This window comes from Ictalurus punctatus, chromosome 26 (assembly GCF_001660625.3).
Source record: "Ictalurus punctatus breed USDA103 chromosome 26, Coco_2.0, whole genome shotgun sequence".
Classification (NCBI taxonomy): domain Eukaryota; kingdom Metazoa; phylum Chordata; class Actinopteri; order Siluriformes; family Ictaluridae; genus Ictalurus; species Ictalurus punctatus.
This window is the reverse complement of record NC_030441.2, coordinates 3,168,567-3,192,474: the sequence shown is the minus strand read 5'-3', so window position 1 is coordinate 3,192,474 and position 23,908 is coordinate 3,168,567. Positions and strand designations below refer to the sequence as shown.

Here is a 23,908-nt window from a genome sequence, read left to right as displayed (position 1 = left end):
ATTAATTGAAAACATAAATTAAGGCATAAAAAAAAGATCCAAGGAAATAAATTATTAATCTGAGTTTTTTTTTAATTCAAAACACTTTTCAGGTGTTTATTTAACAGGTTAGCATCTTATAGCAATTATCATTTTATAGTCATATAATAATAATAATTTTGATTTGGTGACAAAGCAAAAAAAAAAAAAAAAAATCAAGTGAATAAACTGAGGATTTAAAAAAAAGTTTCTCCCTTTAGTTTCTTAATTGTTTACACAATTGATTATAGACTATAACACAATATAAAGTTGAAACAAATAAAATATGATTTAATTTGATGTCACTTGTATGACTTTATTTTACATTTTATATATACTTGGAATTTTTTGATGTTACTTATTTTCTACTCATAGTCATTTTTATGTTATAACATTTTATTCAATATTGTCCTTCTTTCATTTTAAATGTCGTTTAACATGCTTCTGTAAGAACAAAAACCAAAGACCAATAAGAACTTTTGGAAAAAGTGTTTATTGCTAAACGTGAGTGTGTGAGGTCTGGGCAGCGGGGACGGCGGCCAAGTGTCGCGCCTTTAGCACGACTGGAGTGTCACGGGTGGCCGAGGAGAACAGAAAACGCACCCTCACTTAATGAGCGGACGGTGACTATTCCCTCGATTTCCACCCAACCGTGGAACGCTGTCCCCGGGCCGAAGAGAAAGGAAAGATGCAAGAGCCAAAAAAAACTGCATTGGGGGTTGGGGGGGGGGGGGGGGGGTTTAGGGGGCTAGGGGTTAGGGTGGTTGACTTCCAGAGAGAGAAAAATGTTGGCAAAAGGCAAAAAAATTGAGAGAATGTGTTTAGAAATTACATCTCATAGTCCTTTTTTTGTTGTTGTTCAGTTGGTCTTCGAAAACATAGTTCATGTCCTGACACCATGGGGTCTGTAGATACACCACCTTTCTCTCACCACTCTCTTGGAGCTGGGGGCTTCTTACACAGACAGGACATGCTTGACGAAAGCTGTAAAATGACAAGGAGACAAACATCAGATATTTCTAAAAACGATCTTAATTATCAATGCATGATGCTGGGGGAGGGGTGCACGTGTGGGTGTGGGTGTGTCAGGGGCAGGATGTTAGCCTGGTTCGTTTAGAAGCCTTACATTCATAGTTGACAGAACCGTTTTCGTCCTCCTGACCTTGCATCAAAGCATCTACCTCGGGCTCGGACATCTTCTCTCCTGTAGAAGGGCGGGAACGTTCAACGTTACAACTTTATTCCAACCATCAATTCTTAAAGAAAGCTCTTGGACTTCCTTCCAGAAAATACATCACCTAAGGCTAAGGTAAATATATCTGGAACTTAACATTTCCCATGATAGTCTTTGTGGTTCTTGGACTTTAACCCCCATTTGACCAAGCCATGAAAGGCAAAACTAAGACGAAGACAATCATAATCAGCCATTTCCAACAGCCCCCTTACTTGTTCACTCACCCAGTGTGGACAGAACAATGCGCAGCTCAGCGCCCATCACTGTGCCGTTGCCTTCCTTGTCGAAAACACGCAGACCTTCAACGTAGTCGTCATAGGTTCCCTTCTGTGCGGCGTTCACAGTCTTCATCATGGGCATGAAAGCATCAAAGTCGATCCTCTTGTTGGCCATGTCTAAAAACAGATCATACCACGTACCACTGTAACACGCAGCACTAAGGATCACCAATGTTTTGGGGAAAATGAGGCTCAAATATTTTTTTGTATAAGCAAAAAAAATGGAAAAGTTAGACTTAACAACTTCCATTATGAATGTAATAGTCTCTTTGGGTTAAGTTACGGGACTGACAGTTTAATCCAAAGTCCATTGCTTAGCAAGATGATCAGGTGTTGTAGCCTATAATGTTTATATATATATATATATATATATATATATATATATATATATATATATATATATATATATATGTATATATATATATAATCATGAACTAAAGTTAGACTTAGCAAAGTTCAGATTTAAGTATAAGATTGAACTGAATAGTTATTTTGGATTAAGTAAATCCAAAGTTTATCAAGGTGACCAACTGTCATACCATATAACTTGCCAATGTTTATGTGTGTGTGTGTGTGTGTATGTGTGTGTGTGTGTGTGTGTGTGTGTGTGTGTGTGTGTGTGTGTGTGTGTGTTTTTTTAAATGGTTGATATCTTGCCTTCGGCAGATGGGTTTCCCAGAATCTGCTTGACGTCCTTGTTGGTTGGGTTTTGTCCCAGAGCGCGCATGACGTCAGCAACCTGATTGAAGGCAATCTTGCTGTCACCAACTCTGTCGAAGAGACCAAAGGCCTCTTTGAAGTCTAGAGAAAGGAAATTAAGATATATTCAGGCCTAAATTTGGCCATTATATGGGATTTTTTAAAAAGAAAAACCACGTAGCAGCATGGTGGTCACAAAGGCTAATGATTTTATCCTTACAAATCCGTAATTTGCGTCTATTTTAATTGTATTTCATTACCATTGTAAAGAGTTCCATTGATATCCCGGTTATTGTTTTTCCACTCAAGGTCAAAGAAAGAAAGTAAGAAGTGGTGTGTCCAAGAAGTCCAACTGTATGTCCAAGAAGACAAGGAGTGACCCTCAGCTGGCATTGCTATTTCTATGGGTCTAAATGGAAATTGATCCAGTGACAGGTTCATGGCCTAGTATGGACCAGCTGTCCCTCTTTCAGGCGCCATTTGGTAGTGTGTTAGCTGATACGCCTTAAGAAAGCAGCTTTTGCCAAACATGGCCAAGTGCAACAGGGGAATGCTGACTGAGGCGTAATCCGAAACCGTGAGTTAACAAGGCAGCTTTTTCTGGAAACGCGACTGTACGCACGCCTGCGATTCTATCAAAACAGGAAGGAGCGTAGCACGCAATAACAATATAACATATAAAAATTATAACAATAACTCTAATGGTGAATGGTAACAACTTATCAGGGGACTGAGAGCAAAAAAAACCCCCGCAGGAACAATAGATCACATTCCAGCAGTTTACTTAGGGGATCAACACTAATTCTCCATCGCCTTAAATATCCAGGATAACAGCTGCACCGAATCCTTGAATCATGTCTGGCTTGAAGCTGGTTTATACAAGCATTTTTAAGGTATGCCTACTTGATATATTCCAATATATGCTACTGTGGTACTCCTAAACAGATGAATTAATCACATTTTTAAAATATATTTCAAGTCCGATAGATCACATCATGTAGATCACACTCAAACCACTCTGTATCCATGTACAGTACAGCACACCCTCCGCTAGAAGCTATATTTAGCCTCGCTTTTCTTGGGTCGTCCTTGGGTTTGGTGGTATTTCAACTTGCTATCGTCAAAAAAATAAAATAAACAAACAACCCACGGCGGTGACAAATGTATATGTGTTAATTTGACACCTTTTTTTCATGCTACGTTCAACCTACAATTTTGACGCGCTTATCCTCACTAATTGGAGATTGGGATTAGCAGAAAATACAGCTGCAGAGGTTTAAGGTTGAATTATAATTCAATAATAAGATTTGGGGTGTGTTATAGGTAGAATTCAATCAAAGCCTTTAAAAGTCATCCATCACGTGACCGTATCAGATTTTCTGTCATAGGTAAAAAAAAAAAAAAAAAAAAACTAATTGGGAGTTCTGTGACAGAAATAGCACCATGGCTCCTAGCAATATATGTATATGCATGTAGAACTATCTTTGAAACTGTATATTTACGTAGTTAAAAAAAGAGTACAATTTTGCTGAAACTAAGAATGCACTAATAAATAAATAAATAAATACACTATTTATAGCATTTGTACAGAAGGTTTGTATACTCACCCTCAATCTGGTCAGCAGTGAAGTCAGCCTGGCAAAGACACAAATACAAAAATCATTCTGGATTACATGACTGCAAGTGGTTCATAAATGCATCGACGTGATTAAAAGATTTTGTTTGTGCATAAAAACCTAAGCTGGAATTGATTCTATTTCAAAACATCCTGCAGATGCATCTCTGCGACGCTAAAAACGAATATCACAGCTTTGTCTAAAAAAGTTTTTGGGGAAAAAGGGATCGCCAGCATTACGTTCCTTTGCTTGGGAAGGACGTGATGCTGAATTTTTTTTTTTTGCAGACATCGCAACGATAAATATCCACACCAAAGCAAAAAGAGAGAGAGAGAGAAATATTCCCAAGTACACACCATGATGCAGTTTAGATGGAGGGGAGAAGGGGCACAAGTGAAGAAGCCGTAGTCCCAGGAGAGTGGTCCTGATCTCTCGGTTCAAGGCCTTCTTATTTAAGTCGGGCCGGTGATGTCACACGGAGGATCGGTTGACGCTTCGTGGCTTTCTTTAACTTTCTTAGGGCAAGCTGAATGCCCGAGACGCGCCCTCCTCTAGGGCACTCGGTATTTTTAGACTCACTCTCCAGACAACTTTTTTTTTTCAGACCTTCTCAACTTTTTGGTCAGCATTATACTGCATGGTAGTGCATCGTTGCATAATATTCCGATTGTAATAACTGACTGTAAGACCTGTTCAGGATGAATATGTTAAACGGATGTGTTATGCACCAATATTGAGTTTTTAATGCAAAGGAAATTAGGAGTCTTGTAGTCTGCAGCAGTGATATTTTTAACCTTTGATGCTCGACCACATATGGTTATATACAGAGCTTGGTAATAGTCAGAATGTGCTTTCTTGGATTGTAAATACTAAGAACTTACATGCTATTTGAATTAATTTCATTAATAACCCAACGATAATCCGTTACTGAATATTTTCATTTAGGGTATGAAGGATTTTCCCAAATGATATGATATATGATATTATCCAGCAGTGGAAAGGATCCTTTTTTTTTTTTTTTTTTTTGGTTACGGAAAAATATACTTTAAGAGGACTATGCATGCTGATTTGGCAATGTTAGCCAAGCTAACTACTGTACTTGCACTAAAATTAGCTGTCAGTTTAGCTAATGAAACCTCTCCAGCAGCTAACCAGGTTCATTAAGATGCTAGCTAATATTAGACTAATTATTATATTGTTAAAGAGGGAAAAAACAGTAACCTGAGCAAGCTAGCAGACTAGTAGCAAGTTAGTTACCAAGCTAGGAACCATTAAAGAGAGTAGCAAGTTAGTTACCAAGCTAGCTAGCATTAATGCCAGTAGCAAGTTAGTTACCAAGCTAGGAAGCATGAAAGTCAATTTCAAGTTAGTTACCAAGCTAGCTAGCATTAACACCAGCAGCAAGTTAGTTACCAAGCTAGGAAGTATTAAAGCCAGCTGCAAGTTAGTTACCAAGCATTAATGCGAGTAGCAAATTAGTTACCATGCTAGCAAGCATTAATGCCAGTAGCAAGTTAGTTACCAAGCTAGCACGCATTAAAAAGAGTAGCAAATTAGCTACTAAGCTAGCAAGCATTAACGCCAGTAGCAAGTTAGTTAACATACGAGCTAGCATTAAAGCAAGTAGCAAGTTAGTTAACTAGCTAGCAAGCATTAAAGTCAGTTGCAAGTTAGTTACCAAGCTAGCTAACATTAACGCAAGTAGCAAGTTAGTTACCAAGCTAGGATGCATTAACGTCAGTAGCAAGTTAGTTACCAAGGATTAATGCCAGTAACAAGTTAGTTACCAAGCATTAACACCAGTAGCAAGCTAGTTACAAAGCTAGCATGCATTAAAGAGAGTAGCAAGTTAGTTACTACGCAAGCAAGCATTAACGCTAGTAGCAAGTTAGTTACCAAGCTAACAAGCATTAAAGCCAGTAGCAAGTTAGTTACTAAGCTAGGAAGCATTAAAGAGAGTAGCAAGTTAGTTACCAAGCATTAACGCCAGTAGCAAGTTAGTTACCAAGCTTTAACGCCAGTAACAAGTTAGTTACCAAGCTAGCATGCATTAAAGAGAGTAGCAAGTTAGTTACTAGGCTAGCAAAAATTAACGCCAGTATCAACTTAGTTACCAAGCTGACAAACATTAAAGCCAGTAGCAAGTTAGTTACCAAGCTAGCAAGCATTAAAGAGAGTAGCAAGTTAGTTGCCAAGCATTAACTCCAGTTGCAAGTTAGTTACCAAGCTAGCAAACATGAATACATCATGTACAGTACATCACAATACACCAATAACCTTGTGTTCTCTCAGGAAGAGGCAGCATTTCTGACATAGACAACTGTCTTGTAAAATCCAAAGCACATGGCAACTTGTTTTAAATGGAGAAGGTTGTAGTCTGTATAATACAATTCTGTAATACAATTGAATGATTTCACAACTACTTGGCCCATGTCTACCAAAGATTGCTATCTATCTAAAGATGGCTTCTGAATAACAACTGCAGGAACAGGCCTCCAGTGTACAATCAGTCAATCTATAAGCTGAACAGTCATATTTGAATAACTGACTGCTTGCTCACCGGAGTCTCCTTCATCAGCAAGAACCTTCATCACCATGCATTTATGTGCTCATGATGAGCTCTTTAACATGACCTACTTTAACATAACCTAATTTCTGTCTGTCTTCTCCTTCATTTCCCAAACTAACATATGGCGTGTTTCAGAACAACAATACACACATGGATTTTAGTGGAGCTGTCCTAAATTCTCTTAAAGGAAAGCAAAATTCAGAGATATGGCGTCTGGGCTGTCAGTCCCAGTAAAAGAGGTGAGGCCTCTATGCCTGTCAGTCTCAGTAAAGTAGGTGTGGCCTTTGTACCTGTCAGTCCCAGTAGAGGAGGTGTGGCCTCTCTGTCTGTCAGTCCCAGTAGAGGAGGTGTGGCCTCCATGCCTGTTGGCCCCATTAATGGAGGTGTGGCCTTTGTGCCTGTCAGTCCCATTAAAGGAGGTGTGACCTCTGTGCCCCTCAGTTCTAGTGAGGTGTGGCCTTTCACTTCTCAAAGCTAACCATCCATCCATCCATCCATCTTCTACCGCTTACTCCTTTTCAGGGTCATGGGGAACCTGGAGCCTATCCCAGGGAGCATCGGGCACAAGGCAGAGTACACCACTCCACACACCCATTCATACACTACGGACACTTTAGACATGCCAATCAGCCTACCATGCATGTCTTTGGACTGGGGGAGGAAACCGGACTACCCGGAGGAAACCCCCGCAGCATGGGGAGAACATGCAAACTCCACACACAAATAGCCCTGGTAGGACTTGAACCCCAGACCCTAGGAGGTGTGAGGAGAACGTGCTAACCACTAAGCCACTGTGCGCCCTCAAAGCTAACCACTGGATCTCTATCTACAAACCACAACACAAGGGCCTTCGTCGCCTTATTTTTCATTTCATAATGCACCACATGTTCTCAATCGGAGACAGGTCAGGGCTGCAGCAGGCCATGCTAGCACCCGCACTCTCTGCTTACGCAACCATGCGCTTGTAATCCGGGCAGAAGGTATTTGGCGTTGTCCTGCTCTGGATGGCAGCATATGTTGCTCCAAACTGTGTACATATCTTTCTGCATTAATGATGCCCTCACAGATGTGCAAGTTCCCCATGCCATGGGCACTGACACACTCCCATATCATGACAGACGCTGGCTTTTGGACCTGACACTGATAACAGCTTGGACGGTCCTTTTCCTCTTTGGCTCAGAGAGCACAATGGCTGTTTTGTTCAGAAACTATTTCAAAGGTTGACTCGTCAGACCACAAAACACGATTCCATTATGCTACTGTCCATCTCAGATGAGACCGAGCTCAGAGAAGTGGCCGGAGCTTCTGGACAATGTTGATGTACAGTGAGGGAAAGAAGTATTTGATCCCCTGCTTATTTTGTACGTTTGCCCACTGAGATGAGTTGAGCCAGTCTCCAGACCTTAATCCCATAGAAAATCTGTGGAGGGAGCTGAAGGTTCGAGTTGCCAAACGTCAGCCTCGAAATCTTAATGACTTGGAGAAAATCTGCAAAGAGGAGTGGGACAAAATCCCTCCTGAGATGTGTGCAAACCTGGTGGCCAACTACAAGAAACGTCTGACCTCTGTGATTGCCAACAAGAGTTTTGCCACCGAGTACTAAGTTATGTTTTGCAGAGGGGTCAAATACATATTTCCCTCATTAAAATGCAAATCAATTTATAACATTTTTGACATGCGTTTTTCTGGATTTTTTTTGTTGTTATTCTGTCTCTCACTGTTCAAATAAATCTACCATTAAAATTATAGAATGATCATTTCTTTGTCAGTGGGCAAATGTACAAAATCAGCAGGGGATCAAATACATTTTCCCTCACTGTACGGCTTCTGCTTTGCATAGTAAAGCCTTAACTTGCATCTGTGGATGCGGCGGCGAATGGTGTTGACTGAGTTTTACCAAAGTATTACTGAGCCCATATCTGGATCTCCATTACAGACTCATGACGGTTTTTAAGACAGTGACGTCTGAGGGATCGGAGATCACGTGCATTCAGAAGTGGTTTTTGGCCTCGCCCTTTACGCACGAGATTTGACCGGATTCCTTGAATATTTTAATTATATTGTGAACTGTAGAAGGTGAAATGCCCAAAATCCTACCGATTTGCATTTGGGGAATGTTGTTCACAAAGTGTTGGATTATTCGCTGACGCATTTGCTGGCAGATTGGCGAGCCTCGACCCTCCTTGCTCCTGAAGGACTAGGCCCATTTTTGAAGGCTCCTTTTATACTATATTTTTGGTCGAACTCTTCCTTTAATTTGTGGATGTTGCACAATGAACCCCTGGACATTTCATCTGTCTTGGTTTCTTCTATTTAACCTTCATTTATGATGTGTCTCTATGATGTTTCATTGATAATTCAACAATGCTTAACTCGTAACATGAGGAAGACTGGGCATTGCTTTTGGAAAGAATCTGATACATTACGGTACAGTAAGACATTTTGTTTGTAAGGTTGAGCAGAGGCAATATACAGTGAGGGAAAAAAGTATTTGATCCCCTGCTGATTTTGTACGTTTGCCCACTGACAAAGAAATGATCAGTCTATAATTTTAATGGTAGTTGTATTTGAACAGTGAGAGACAGAATAACAAAAAAAAAATCCAGAAAAACGCATGTCAAAAATTTTATAAATTAATTTGCATTTTAATGAGGGAAAAAAGTATTTGACCCCCTCTCAATCAGAAAGATTTCTGGCTCCCAGGTGTCTTTTATACAGGTAATGAACTGAGATTAGGAGCACACTCTTAAAGGGAGTGCTCCTAATATCAGTTTGTTACCTGTATAAAAGACACCTGTCCACAGAAGCAATCAATCAATCAGATTCCAAACTCTCCACCATGGCCAAGACCAAAGAGCTCTCCAAGGATGTCAGGGACAAGATTGTAGACCTACACAAGTCTGGAATGGGCTAGAAGACCATTGCCAAGCAGCTTGGTGAGAAGGGGACAACAGTTGGTGCGATTATTCGCAAATGGAAGAAGCACAAAAGAACTGTCGATCTCCCTTGGCCTGGGGCTCCATGCAAGATCTCACCTCGTGGAGTTGCATTGATCATGAGAACAGTGAGGAATCAGCCCAGAACTACACGGGAGGATCTTGTCAATGATCTCAAGGCAGCTGGGACCATAGTCACCAAGAAAACAATTGGTAACACACTACGCCGTGAAGGACTGAAATTCTGCAGCGCGCGCAAGGTCCGCTGCTCAAGAAAGCACATATACATGCCCGTCTGAAGTTTGCCAATGAACATCTGCATGGTTCAGAGGACAACTGGGTGAAAGTGTTGAGGTCAGATGAGACCAAAATGGAGCTCTTTGGCGTCAACTCAACTCGCCGTGTTTGGAGGAGGAGGAATGCTGCCTATGACCCCTGGAACACCATCCCCACCGTCAAACATGGAGGTGGAAACATTATGCTTTGGGGTTTTTTTTCTGCTAAGGGGACAGGACAACTTCACCGCATCAAAGGGACGATGGACGGGGCCATGTACCGTCAAATCTTGGGTGAAAACCTCCTTCCCTCAGCCAGGGCATTGAAAATGGGTCGTGGATGGGTATTCCAGCATGACAATGACCCAAAACACACGGCCAAGGCAACAAAGGAGTGGCTCAAGAAGAAGCACATTAAGGTCCTGGAGTGACCTAGCCAGTCTCCAGACCTTAATCCCATAGAAAATCTGTGGAGAGAGCTGAAGGTTCGAGTTGCCAAACGTCAGCCTCGAAACCTTAATGATTTGGAGAAGATCTGCAAAGAGGAGTGGGACAAAATTGCTCCTGAGATGTGTGCAAACCTGGTGGCCAACTACAAGAAACGTCTGACCTCTGTGATTGCCAACAAGGGTTTTTAAACCAAGTACTAAGTCATGTTTTGCAGAGGGGTCAAATACTTATTTCCCTCATTAAAATGCAAATTAATTTATAAAATTTTTGACATGCATTTTTCTGGATTTTTTTTTTGTTATTCTGTCTCTCACTGTTCAAATACAACTACCATTAAAATTATAGACTGATAATTTCTTTGTCAGTGGGCAAACGTACAAAATCAGCAGGGGATCAAATACTTTTTTCCCTCACTGTATGTATTAGGCACCATTCCGACAAGGTTCTGGTACTTTTTTGAGAAACTGCATGATGGATTTGGCATCTTAGCACGCAGCAAGTACAGCAAGTCTGGAAAATTCTGTAACTGGGAGTAAAAACAGTTCCAGGAGCTAAAAACAGCAGAATTTCATTTTCCTGGTGATGTGCTTGGGTTCCACCGACCAAATAATACCTACCCAACAGTGCTTCTGGGTAGATGGAATGTGGACATTATAAATTCTCAATCTATAGAGCACTTGTATATCTGTGGTCCTGCTTGTATATTTAATAAGCAGTCTTTCCCTGCATAGCTTATGTGGCTTTTTCGAGATGTTTCCCTTCATAGGCATCCTAACAGGAATACTAATTAAACAAAGCTGCAGAATGATGACTTGTTCCAATCCACATTTAAATATAGCCATTAAAGCCATTAAGACCCCACAAGATCCTTGTACACTTGTATAAAATGCAAACCTTCTTTCTTTACATCTTACCCACCTCCTCTGCGAGATCTATCTTTAGTTCCTCTCGGTCCAGCGGTGTCGATTTCTTTCACTCCAAGACTTCCCAAGGGTCCTACATGTCTTACACCCTAACCAAGTTCCAAGCCACAGATCATAAAGATGCCTTACAGCAGCTTGGGCTACTCCTTGCGCTTAGAACTGATCCAGGATCAGCTTCACCAGACGGCCGACGGGCTTTTACGCTCTTATAGCTGTACAGCAAGGCTGATCTCAGACTGTGGTTTAAAAAAAGCCGTAGCGAGAGCGCTGTATTGTACATAGTAGAGGAGGGAGCAGCCTTATTTGGATTTGGCAGTCTTGAAGGAGTTTTTACTCCTGGTCCCAGCCTCGTGTAATGTTTGTGTATTTTTTTTTTGTTTTGTTTACATGCAATTAGATTTTAAAACATAAATTAGCATCTCAATATTTATTTGTTAACAGTTTGAAAACTTACAGAAACCTAGGTGTGTACAACAATAATATTAGTCATTACATTATAATAGTTTAATTAAATCATTTACTATAAAAATATTATGAAAAACATCACCTTTTTTCCAATTTAATGTCAATTTGCTTTTAAGTGTAGTAAGGTTATGTAATTTTAACAAACTTTTTCATGCACCCATCAGCAGTAACATTAAAACTACCTGCCTAACATTGTGTAGGTCCCCCTTGTGGCACCAAAACAGCTCTGACCCATCGAGACATGGACTCCACAGGACCTCTACAGATCAGATTCATCAGATTATTATTCCTGTCACGTGTCAATGGTTTTAATGTAATTGGTTTACATCTCTATCCATCCATTTTATGTACTGCTTGCCCTACACAGGGTCGCAGGGAGCCTGGAGCCTATCCCAGGGGACTCGGAGCAGGAGGTGGGACACTCTGGACACACTCACACGGACACAACGGACAATTTGGAAATGTCAACCATACACGTCTTTGAACTGGATGAGGAAACCGAGGCGAGGAAGCATGGTGCGAACACGCAAGCTCCACATAGACAGAGCAGGGCGGAGGTGGGAACCGAACCCCCAACCCTGGAGTTGCGAGGCAAATGTGCTAACCCCCAAGTACATCTCCATTAAGCATATTTTACATGAACATAAATATAAATAAAGAACACATCATGATCATCTTCCTTTAGCTTTTATTAATATAATGAGCAGATGCAAATGAACACACAAAAAAAAAACAACAGTAGTAGTGCTGTTTCCTAAAAAAACAAAACAAAAAAAACAACGGAATCTCTAAAATGATCAATTACTATTAAGACTCGCAGAGTACGCCTGCAGAAATACCAGAAATAATGGCGAATTTAGTTTAAAGCGCTAATTAAGCAAGTATCTTCAAGTGACTTACACTATAATTGTTGAACAGCTCACTGTTATCTGAAAAGCAAATGCCGAGACGAGATACAAATACAAAAATTTTCACATTCCCATTTCTTGTCTAATTATTGAGAACAATTCACCAAGGCAACTCTCTAATACAAAGATTTCTAAATACAGTGCACAGATTCCGTTCGCCACTTCCTGTTTTTAGTTTTTCGATGGTAATTTTTCAATTGGAGACAAACTGGAAGCATGGACATGAAAAGTGAATAGGACACGGCAAAGGCATGCACAATTTCCCTACAGAATGGGGAGCAACAAGAACACGGCTGTGTGTGTGTGTGGGTGTGTGTGTGTGTGTGTTGTCTCCTGTCCTGGAGGACACTAAAGCTCCAGGCTGAGGTTTTGCACTTCAAGCGCTGATTAGCGTGCGACGTTGTGTAGCAGTGAACCTGTGATGCAACACAGCGGACCAAAACACATCAAGTTCAGTATCTTCATTTGAATATACATAGTTTCCGTTATGGTAATGCTTAATTACGGCAAAACACTTTCCAGATGTTTGGACACACTGCATCAAAAACGTCATATTTTTTTATACACACACACACACACACACACACACACACACACACACACACACACACACACACACACACATATATCTTATTGTCTTACGCTGTAGGAATAAAACATCAATTCAATAGCAATTTGTTTATTTAAGTGTTTTTGTCCATTTGGGTCCATGTGCATTATTCATATCATGCCATATACCCTATATATAAAGTCAATTTGTGTGTCATTATTGCATTTGCTTCATACACTAAATTGAAACATCTCAATTTCTACATGATCTGCATTCCCTCCTATCCCTATTTTGAAACAATACAGCGGAAACACCAAAACGTTGATGATCGTTGGATTTGTATTAGATTAAAAAAAATTTTTTTTAACCACCTTTACACCTCGAACGCTGGGAACTTGGCTCTTGACGGCTGCAGGAGATCGGCGAGGAAGTAAATAGTTCCGGCCATTCCTGCAACGAAGAAGGAAAGAATTCGATATGTCTAATGCGACAAATTTGGTGAAATGTATAAATCCCCCCACAGTTTTGAATAAAAGATAAAACTTAATGATAATATGCAACATGCAAATATATGCTGAACAAAAAATCAATCAATCACAAATTAAAACTTTCTCAGTAATACTGAATTACTGTAAAATGTCTGGGGTTATAAAGAATTAAAATATGAATATTTATCAAGAATACTGTCCTAATAGTTTTTTTTTTTTTTTTTTTTAAACCATAGAGGCATAACCCCTAATCCTGTTAGGATAACAAATGATGACTAGCGATAAACCACACTTCATCATCATCATTACATATTAAATAAAAAGTACCTTCAAAGAGAGAGAAAGGTGTGTCTGGGGTGCGGCAGCCATGTTTCCCATAGTTCATGCACCAATCTGCAAACTAACAACAGACACGTGCACATCCCGTCCATCATCACAATCAGATATTATATTTCCCCGTCTTGCCTTGACATTTTAAACAACGATACAGCTTTTGCTAAGTGAGAAAATAACCGCCAATAGTTTAATTGCTTTATGCAAAATACTGTCATATCAATTTATTTACAATACTTGTACTATACCTTTTTTAAAAATCGGCACTTCTGATGGAGACAGCAATATGCCGACTGCGTCCAGAATGCTAATTTATATCAAAACGTTAAATAGTAATCTAAATCCCAGTTTCGCTGTACTTGTTATATTAAAAAAACTGCGCGCATAATTATTATGGAAGTCAGCATTATGTTCCGATCGTTATTTCTATGCAGCTCTTAATAATATAAACCTGAATGGTAACGGTGTATAATTTATTTTCAAGTCAAGTCGAATTGTTTAATGAAAGGAGGGTGTGGCTTAAAGTGATTAATACCCTAAATAAGGTGTGCATAATTATTAGACATCTTCTCTACCTCAGGCAACTATGCATTCTTTTTAAAATTATTATTAATTAATTACTTCATTTTGTAAACAAATTTTCCTGGGTCATTGACAAGTAGGTAAGTAATTACCCAAATTATTTTTTTTTTTACAAATTTAAAAAAAAACCAAAAACAACATGTTCATATCCAGAAAAGGGTGTTACCACGCAGGCCCTGTAGAGGTGTCTGGGCTCCTGGGTGAGTTTGTAGAGAGCCAGAAAGGCGTAGGCGTTTCCTGCTGCGCCGTGACACAATCCGTAACCTTTCTTTAAAAGACCTCTGTGCCAGATCACCTCGCCGCACTGCATGGCGTCATGCAGGTACTGCTGCTCACCAAACACCTTTCGGTTAGGAAAGAAAGCGATAAACATACTGTATATAAACATATACTTATCCTCCAAGCGCTTCAGCATTGTTTGGATTATCAAAAATTGATTAACACAAACTGGACATGAACTAAGACAAAGGTCTAGTCTCTTACAGTACTCCTACAAGGTGTACAATAAAGTGGTAAATTAGTCAGGGCTGGTCTCAAACCGATCAGTTCTCTATGGTTTTGATTCTTTCGTTCGTACCTTGTAGGCCTGCAGAAGCATGTAGATGATTCCAGGAGAGCCGTGGCACCAGTGCACCAGGAGATCACGATTGTCGCCAATACATGGAGGGAAATTACCTGACGGTAACTTCAGCTGGCACACGTAATCCACGCTGGGCTTCACGAGAGCTGGCAGGATGCTGTGGTTAGAGATGAAACCGGGCTACAGGGATACAAAGAGAACTGCTTTAATTCCATTATATAGTATTCATACATTCTATCAAAAACAAATACTGCTTTTTGTCAGATGATATGCCTGATGGTAGATTTTACCTGCATGAGATAGTAGTAGATGCCTGAAAGGCCATGAGCGGCGCCTACATAATGCTCCTGGTACCACTCGTACAGAAGCGGAGACTGTTGCTCCACCCTCATCCTCTGAGCCAGGTTCTGACCCGATATCAACACTGCATCACAGATCTACACACACACACAGAACACAAGTCAACGATCAATAACTATTTTTTACTTTATCATTCAATAACAACTATCTACAAGCTACAATACCTCCTAAAGTGTTGTGTGATAAAGCAGGTCACTGTTTTTAAAAAGTGACCAATAATGATGTAAAAACATTCCTAGAATTATTTGAGATGTATTACACTAAGCGAGACTGAGGACTGGGATAAGGAAGACAAGTCGTTCAATAGGTGGCCATGAAGCCATAAGGAGACAGCATTTCAAGAGCATGCGGACCCGACTGAAGACACTCAAACTTTTGGGGAGGCCAAAATGTAGGATCGCAAATGCAACAGATTCCATTCTCTACAGGAGGACAACCATGATTGCCAGCTATAGTGTACATGGAGGTAAGGAGTGAGTGAGCCTGAAAAGTACCCTACAGGTTATTGGACTGCAATACACCAGGACCCAAAAATCAAGGCCTGTATAGTGGGAAATTTAATAATCTGAAAATTACCAGTTCATACCCTTCTAGAAGGCAACTACCTGGGCTTTTCCTGGGCTCCTGATGGGGACTCTGAACCTGGGACACCACCCTTGGAGGACCTCAAGCCGGTTGTGACCACGGAGAACACTCTTGGCTGAGGATAATGAACCTCGGCAGATCCATCACTCTAGTTCATCCCATGGTGGACTATAGGGAATCAATATACCAGGATCCACAAATCAAAGCCAGTGGTGGTGGGAAATCACCTCGAAATTACCAGTTCCTACCCTTCTACAATGCAATTTCCTGGGCTGCTGATGGGGATTCTGACCCCGGGACATCACACTTGGAGGACCTCAAGCCTGTTGTGTCCATAGAGTGCACTCTTGGATAACGAAGGACATGCAGCTGATCCCAGAGATCAGCAGGTCATTAACCCTGCATCCAGTTTGTTTGGGTTCCATCCTCATGCAGAATGCCACCTGGCAAGGATCATATACCATTATGTAAAAAACGTAGGCCAATAGAAAACAAACTTTTATAATCGTAAACACAGCAAGCTTTCCCGAGCAAGATGGATTGAAAAGAGTTCACAGAACCCTTTATCCTGGTGGCTCGGGAGTGTATCTCAGGAACACTGGGCGTGAGGAGGGAATACACCCTGGATGGGACACCAGTTCATCACTGGGGACCGAACGCCATTAAATCAATTAAAAAAAACAGAATGCCTACACTTGCCGTTTTGATAACTCTGCAAGTCACTCAACAAAGAGTGGAACTGGGATAAAATTTTCTGCTAATTCAAGAAAGTTCTATCAAAGCCTGGTTAAGGCACAGTATCTGGGTTGCTGGATCGTCCACGTCCTCATAAAGCCACCAAAAGGTAGCAGCAGTACAAAGCACCCATGGCGAGACAGCACCAAGAGGACGTCGACTTCAACCGATAATTCTATGTTCGCTACTGATATCACCGCTCACGCAAAGAAAACACATCAACACCAAGAATCAGGTCTCCTGTTCTTACTCTTCATGATGAGCATGTCAAATAATACATGTGTGTCTGAACAGACTGTCATTACAGATTATTTTTACCAGTAAGGTAAATCCTCAAGTCTGACTATGTTTTATTTAGTAATACAGTCCCCTCTGAAAGTATTCTTACAGCAAGGCCAGTTCTATTGTTTTCACTAGAACACTGAAGACATGTGGGTTTGAGACCAAAGGATGAATGTGAGGCTATAGATCAGTATTTCAGCGTTAATTTCCTGATATTTACATCTAGATGTGTTGAATGACTTAGAATGTGGCACCTTTTGTGGCATACCAGCCAATATTTGGGTGAGCAAAAGTAATGGAACAGACACGTTCGAAGTAAATAACATTTAATATTTGAAATATATCCCTTGCTTGCAATAACCGTATCAAGCCGGTGACTTTATTGGAGCTTATTTCAGTTGTTGGTTTGTTTCGGGGGTGGGGGTTTTCCCTTTGGTCTCCTCGTCAGGAGGTGAACTGCATTCTCAACTGGGTTAAGGTCTGGTAATTGACTTGGCCAGTCTAAAACCGTCCTTTGTTGAGTCGGCTCAGTGTGTTTTGGATCGTTGTCTTGCTGCATGATAAAAGTTCCTCCCGATTAATTTGGATGCATTTCTCTGTAAATCGGCAGACATTGGCAATGTTCCTGTAAACTTCTGAATTCGTTCTGATGCTACCGTCATGAGTTCCATCATCAATAAAGATTAGTGAGCCTGCTCCAGAAGCAGCCATGCAAGCCCAAGCCATGACGCTACCTCCATCATGCCTGACTGAGGAGATTCTATGTTTTGGATCATGAACAGATCCTTTCTTTCTCCACACTTTGGTAGAGGTTCATCTTTGTTCCAGAACATCTGTGGGTCATCTCTGTAATTCCTTACGAAGTCCAATCTGGCTTTCTGATTCTTACAGCTGATGAGTGGTTTGCATCTTGTAGTATGGCCGCTATATTTCTTCACTTAAAGTCTTCTTCAAACGGTGGATTGTGAGAACTTCGTTGATGTCACAGACATTTGGGGTTTTTCCTGCACAGCTATCACAATATTTCCTTCATCGACAGCTGTTGTTTTCCTTGGCTGAGCTGTTCCAAGTTTAGCTGTTATGTACACCAGTGGTTTGTTTCTTTTTCAGGACATTCTAAATTGTTATACTGGCTATGCCGATGCTTGTGCAATGGCTCCGACAGATTTTCCCTCTTTTCTCAGCTTCAAAATGGCTGGTTTTTCTCCCATAGACAGCTCTCTGGTCTTCCTGGTGATTTACCCTTTTTATCAACGAATACAATTTTCACAGGCGAAACCCAGGGCTCAGACCAAGAGTAGACATTCAGAGCTATTAATGCTCTAAACAATCAACCTAACAGGACATACCGGGACAGCAAGAAACGGTCACGTGTTCCAATATTTTTAATCACTTGAAAAAATGGGTGGATTCAAACAAAATGTGCCATGTTTTAAGTTGTTTAACACGTTTAGATGTAAATAGGAGTTATAATTATGCTGAAAGCTGAAATTCTGATCTCTCGTCTCATTCATCTTTTGATCTCAGATCAAAATGTCTTCAATGTATAGCGAAAACAACAGAATCGGCCATGCTGTTACCAATCCTTTCAGACGAGACCGTATAAGAACAGATTTTGATGTATAAAAAGTGTCAGTTTTAAATGTGTGGACGGCGGATGAAACAGAATAACAGGGCAAACTACACAGTATTTAGAAAGGAGTGACAGGCCTAGAGACCTGCTGAATGTACGGTGCTGGGATCTTTTCCTGCTGGAACTGCTGGTTGATGAAGATGAGGGAGAAGAGGTAGCCCACACGGCCATACAGCAGCTCGTTTGGGAGGCTGCCTGAACCTTTTACTACTGATTTGTAATACTGCATCAACCTGGGAATGTGCAATACAACAACACAAAAATGAAGCCAAACGACTCTGGAACTTTCTGGAACAAACAGAAGGGATCATGATCTTAACCTGTTGATGCACTCTTCTGACTCCTGGGTTCTCTGTAAGCGGTGATAAATTACAGCGGCCACGGCAAGCGGCCCCGCGTCTCCACATAGGAACGTCACCCATCGCTGGGTTAAACTCCTCAGACTGCGGTCCACGTGCTCCAGCGCCCTCTGCAGGAACGCAGGGTCGCCGTAGACCGAGTGAAGGTGCAGGTAAAGCATGGCGATGCCTAAACGCAGAAACAAACAAACAAACAAAAAATCAATGATGTTGTGACTACAGGCTTCAAATGGTATGAATTTACACATGGGGTCTAGAAGTATTGGCGCCCAAGTAAAGATCTCGGTGGCTATTAAGCATAACTTTCCATCGACGCCAATTTCTTCTCATAATAAAAATACATTCTTTCCAACTTATTCGTATAATAAAATCGTTTATTTATTTATCAATTTAACAAATAAAAACGCCATTATTCATTTTTGTTTGTTTATTCATTTATTTATTTCTACAACAAAATAATGTATTCAATTAATTCCAAGGTATTCTTATAAACCAACGATACTAAATAAACATAAATACTTTTTTTCCCCTCTCTTCTGGTCATTCTTTCCATGCTGGTGTATAAACTCATGAATTCTATAACACTAATAAGTGCTTATAGTGAGTAATTTTAAAAACAGAAAAAGGAATAAAACGTTGACGAAGTTAACTGATTAGTTTGTAAACTTTGAGGCAATCATTTTGATACGCAAGTTACCAATTGTCCAATCAACCGGTCTCGCTGCAATTTTTCTCGTACCTGCCCAGCCTGTGTATCCGGTTCCATCGCTCGGGTCGGCAGTCTTCAGACCGTTCTCCATCACGGCCAGCAGCTCTTTAATCTTACCGCTGATACGACCTGCGAAAGCAGGTGTGAGCTGCGTACAGAAAGGGTTCACAATTTAGAAACACTATTAAACCTCCAACGCTCATACAGTTAGTTATCGACCGAGGCGCGCGCAACTCACTTTGCCTTGAGAGTCGAACAGGTCCTGTGTGCTCTCGGGCCCATTGTAGTCCAGATAGGGGTTCTTCAGAGCTCGCTGGTCAACCATCTTCCACCTCGCTGCACAGGACTGCAGTACAAGACATGATCGCAGGTTAGCTTTTAAGCCGAACAACGAACCGGCACTGTTATTTTTTGCAGAAACATGACTAGTTATAATACAAGGTTTCGTCAAATCCAAATTAACTGCTAAAACCAGCAGAGTGTGGTGGTGCTTTTTTTAGAAAAACAATGAATTTATTCAAAAACACATCGTATAGGAACCAGAACCTCATCTGTCCTGCTTGACCCCTAACACTGGAGTCTCCTTCTGGAAAAATGTCACCGTTTCGACGATGCCACGCCTTTTCAATCGCATTATTTCGAGACTGTGACTGTAGAAACGATTCATCTCAAGTGCACCTATTATGTTTTTTTTTCTTCAAAATTACCTTTCATACAGCGTGTTATATCGCTTTTTGCGAATGTAAAAAGTCTGCAAAGTTTCCAAAATTAAAGCGCACGACAAAACGGAAGTAATTGACTCCCAAAAGAAGGAACTGATTCTGAACACCTGAAATGAGTCGTTAGTAATTCCAGCCGTTACTTCCGGTACTACACCTACGTAGGTTTAGAACAAAAAGCCCCTCCTCTCGGAGATGAAACGCGTTATGCTCGAGGGTGTTTCCTTTTTCAAACACGCCAACAGACCGCGACATCTGACCAATCAGAGCAGAGTATGCTCTCCGAAAGGAGATTAGAATGAATCATTTAGAACGAATCATTTAACGAGTCGTTTGTGATTGGGGGGGGTTATTTTTGTTGTTAATGCTGCAATTTAAATTATGAGCACGTTAAAAATGTTTTTTTTTTTTTTTTTGATCTTGGAAGCATGCAAATCGATTGTATGAGACCTTAAATAAAATTTAGGCACGTTTTAAACTCATAATAGGTGCATTTTGAATGAAGAAGGCGGAACTCCTACGCGGCGCTGTGTTGTAACGGGACACGTTTTACAGATGTGACGCGCGCGCGTGCTTTTTTTTTTTCCTTCAAAAAAAAGCTTCTCCGAGATGCCATTTTGGATCTGTGTGACGTATCAGAAAATAACTCCGGCCTAAAACAATGTGCGTTTCGATTTAACGGATGGCTAGTCTCCGTTAGTCGAGAATAAAGTGCGGAAAAAACACAACAAGAGCATATGTTGGAGACGCGTATGCGTTAGCGTTAAAGCTAAGCTAAACAGATATTAACTCTTTTCCTAATAAAACAACGGTCATTTTTATCTACGGCGCGCAGCAGGAACAAGGCATGGCGTTTATTAAAAAAAAAAAAACGTAGTTTACTCAACGACGTCTAAATATGTTTGTCCAAGCTAGGAAAATTCACCAAAGGTTTTAGTTACGAATGTAAAACGACATTTTCGATGTAAAAGGCGAATGATTTAACCGAACTACGACGCAGCGAAAACGTACCGTACAAGTTCGTGCTGAATCCCAAATAACGCTACGTTCATTATGTGCGTGCACTAGCTAGGGTATGACATAACGCATCCTACGGTCTCCGTAGTGCACTTAACTATCCAATCATCCCTCGTTTGGGACGCGGCCCCGGTTGTTTGCGTCTTCTTCGTGTCGCTCTGTTTGACGCGCTGCAGGCCGACGTTTGAGATCACTGCCACCTGATGGACACCTGGCGCAACATCACAATCTCTGCAGCGATTTAAGATGAGATAAGATCAACTTTATTGAGCCCACACTGGGGAAATTTCCTCGTTACAGCAGCTCAATTACACAAAACACAGATAAGAAAGAATACACATTAGATAGGAAGAGAATAGAAAAAATCTCTCTCTCTTCCTCTCTCTCTCTCTCTATAAAATATAGTAATAGAATGCGCCGGATGACCCCCAGAACTGCACGTTTTGTACATCTCTCTTATCTGACACACCCAGTTCAGGTCTTGCAGTCTGTACTAATGAGCTGATGAGCTGAATCAGGTGTGTTAGATGTACAGTGCTGGGGGTCGTCCAGGACAGCTTTGAGAAGCGCTGGTCTACACTGTATGCTGGGACACTAGCAGTATACATTTAATTTAAAGTTCATTTAAATTTCACGTTTCACGACCCCGTGCTTAACAACAGTCTGTTTTCCAGCGTTAACTCCGCTGCAAACTGGAAGTACGGCCGCACCGCTGTGTTTTCAGTCGTCCAGCCCTCTAGAGAGTACTTCTTCACCAGCTGTAAAACCGGATCGGCTTCCTGACATTGCTGCATTTCTCGTGAAAGTCTCGTTTCAGTAGCAGGTGAGTTTGAGACGATTGAATTTTTTAGGTTTTTGGAACTCAGGAGAGGTACCAAGGGTTTGTGGAAAGGAAAGACCTACCAGAAAGTCAGAGAAGCACTCACGAGCCCAGACGACAGCTACAGCCTCTTTTTCAATTTGCGCATATCTTCGTTCAGTGTTTGCGAGTCCTCTTGATGCACAGGCTACGGGTTGAAGCTGTTTGTCAGCTCGCATTTGTAGCAATACGGCTCCTGTGGTTGCTTTTGGATCATAAAGATCAAGCCCAGGGGGTGCGCCCTCTGCTCCTGCTCTCCCCATGCCCACATATTCTTTTTTTCTGAAGGAGATCTCTTGAAAGCGGTGTCTTCTCCGCTAAGTAAAAACTTACCTAGGTGATTTATCGTTCCCCTGAATCTCCTCACTTCACTTGGGTTTGTTGCCTTGCTCATATATGTGATTGCTTGCACCTTTTCAGGATCTCCTGACTCATCCAGTACCTGCTCAAAGAACCTCACACTCCTCTTAGAGAATTCACACTTCTCATTGAGGGTAACTGCTTCCTTTCGCAGTCTCATCAGCACAGCAAAGAGACCTCAGTCACGTTCCGTCCGGAACGCTCCAAGAGTCCCTCTAGACAATCAAGCATCTGCTTCCTAGGAAATGTTCTGGAGCTGAAGATATTCCAAAACAAAGTCTGGTGAAGGAGAACCTTCCGAAAGGGGTAATAAAGGCGGTGAGGAGGGCTGTGACAAAAGTATCTGAGTCAGCGTCGAGTTTTTAGAAGACTTTGGCTCCTTCCAGTCGACCCGGAGAATGTTCCGCAGAAGGAACAACGTATCTTTGCCTATTTACTGTGCCGCTGGGTTTCAGAACAACGACCGTGCCTGTGCAGGAATCAGTTGGCTGTTCTACTCTTCAATCACGCCCTGACTCTCCGTGCATTCCAATTCCTGTTTCACTTTTGACATTAGTGGTAGTGGAATTTGACAGGGCGTTGACGGTAAAAAAGGGCTTGGGGTCTGGCTTTAGGGATATCTCATGCTCTCCATGAAATTTTCCCAGACCCAGTCTTTTAAATGAGTCACGACTGTCAAGGTTCACTGTATCAATTCAGGCAATAATGTCTAGAGCATGGATTGCTGGCCTCCTGAAGTTTTACGTTTTGAGCTGATTTGAACTGTGCACCTACCCTATCTTGGCCTGGCCCCAGACAGTCGGGACGACGTGCACTTTATTTCCTCAAAACTCCACTCCCCTCCATTAGGGGCAGTATTTAACCATCTCAATACAACTTTGACTCTACGCACATACACAATCGTATGTTCGTATATTCGTAAAAAAAAATTAAATCCGTTCTGTGATCATACTGTAAGAGGGTCAGCGGAAACGTTTCATGCTGGATCGATTTTTGAGACACCGTGAAACACTGAACGACAACAAGCTCGTCTGACCGAGAAGCTCCAAGCTGCATTTCAATGTTTTGTTTGTTTAAGGCGTAAATCTGGCATCTTGAGAACCGAGCTTGGGGTGAACATGAAAAGGAGCTTAAATTAGAGATGATGTGATGTGACGTGACCTGCAGGAGAGCTCTTATTCCTCACCTTAATTTATTAATTAATTATTAAAATTAATTTATTAATTACTACAGAGAGAACTGTGGCTTATTGGATTTTCATTTGGCCTTTGTGTATTGGCTGTAAATTAATGTTTTAATAATAATAATAATAATAATAATAATAATAATAAGATGATGATGATGATGATGATGATGATGAAGAATGAATACCTCCTTATCCTGTAT

The 23,908-nt window shown here is 41.1% G+C and overlaps 2 protein-coding genes and 1 long non-coding RNA gene across 4 annotated transcripts; 1 reads left to right on the top strand and 2 right to left on the bottom strand.

Annotated features, from left to right (window-relative positions):
• Positions 1 to 862: 862 nt before the first annotated feature.
• mylz3 (myosin, light polypeptide 3, skeletal muscle) lies at positions 863 to 4,225 on the bottom strand. Its single transcript, NM_001201024.1, is given in 6 exon segments — positions 863 to 1,002; positions 1,145 to 1,222; positions 1,477 to 1,647; positions 2,188 to 2,331; positions 3,837 to 3,864; positions 4,202 to 4,225. Coding segments are annotated over 6 exon segments (453 nt in total). The 5' UTR covers positions 4,205 to 4,225; the 3' UTR covers positions 863 to 973.
• Positions 2,842 to 12,680, top strand: LOC108258659 (uncharacterized). The gene is made up of 2 exons (XR_001810718.3): positions 2,842 to 3,122; positions 11,831 to 12,680. It is a non-coding gene; the product is annotated as an uncharacterized LOC108258659 (long non-coding RNA).
• lancl1 (LanC antibiotic synthetase component C-like 1 (bacterial)) lies at positions 12,135 to 21,312 on the bottom strand. 2 transcript variants are annotated; one of them, XM_017457445.3, is made up of 11 exons: positions 21,298 to 21,312; positions 19,806 to 19,913; positions 19,598 to 19,715; positions 18,820 to 19,027; positions 18,585 to 18,732; positions 15,195 to 15,341; positions 14,902 to 15,084; positions 14,491 to 14,667; positions 13,737 to 13,809; positions 13,293 to 13,371; positions 12,135 to 12,787 (listed from the first exon to the last, which is right to left on the bottom strand). In XM_017457445.3, exons 2-10 carry the CDS (start codon positions 19,890 to 19,892, stop codon positions 13,295 to 13,297), a joined length of 1,218 nt encoding a protein of 405 aa, XP_017312934.1. In that variant the 5' UTR covers positions 19,893 to 19,913; positions 21,298 to 21,312; the 3' UTR covers positions 12,135 to 12,787; positions 13,293 to 13,294. The 2 variants fall into 2 exon arrangements, with proteins under 2 accessions (XP_017312934.1, XP_017312935.1); XM_017457446.3 differs by lacking the exon at positions 21,298 to 21,312 and adding an exon at positions 20,114 to 21,291.
• Positions 21,313 to 23,908: the final 2,596 nt, after the last annotated feature.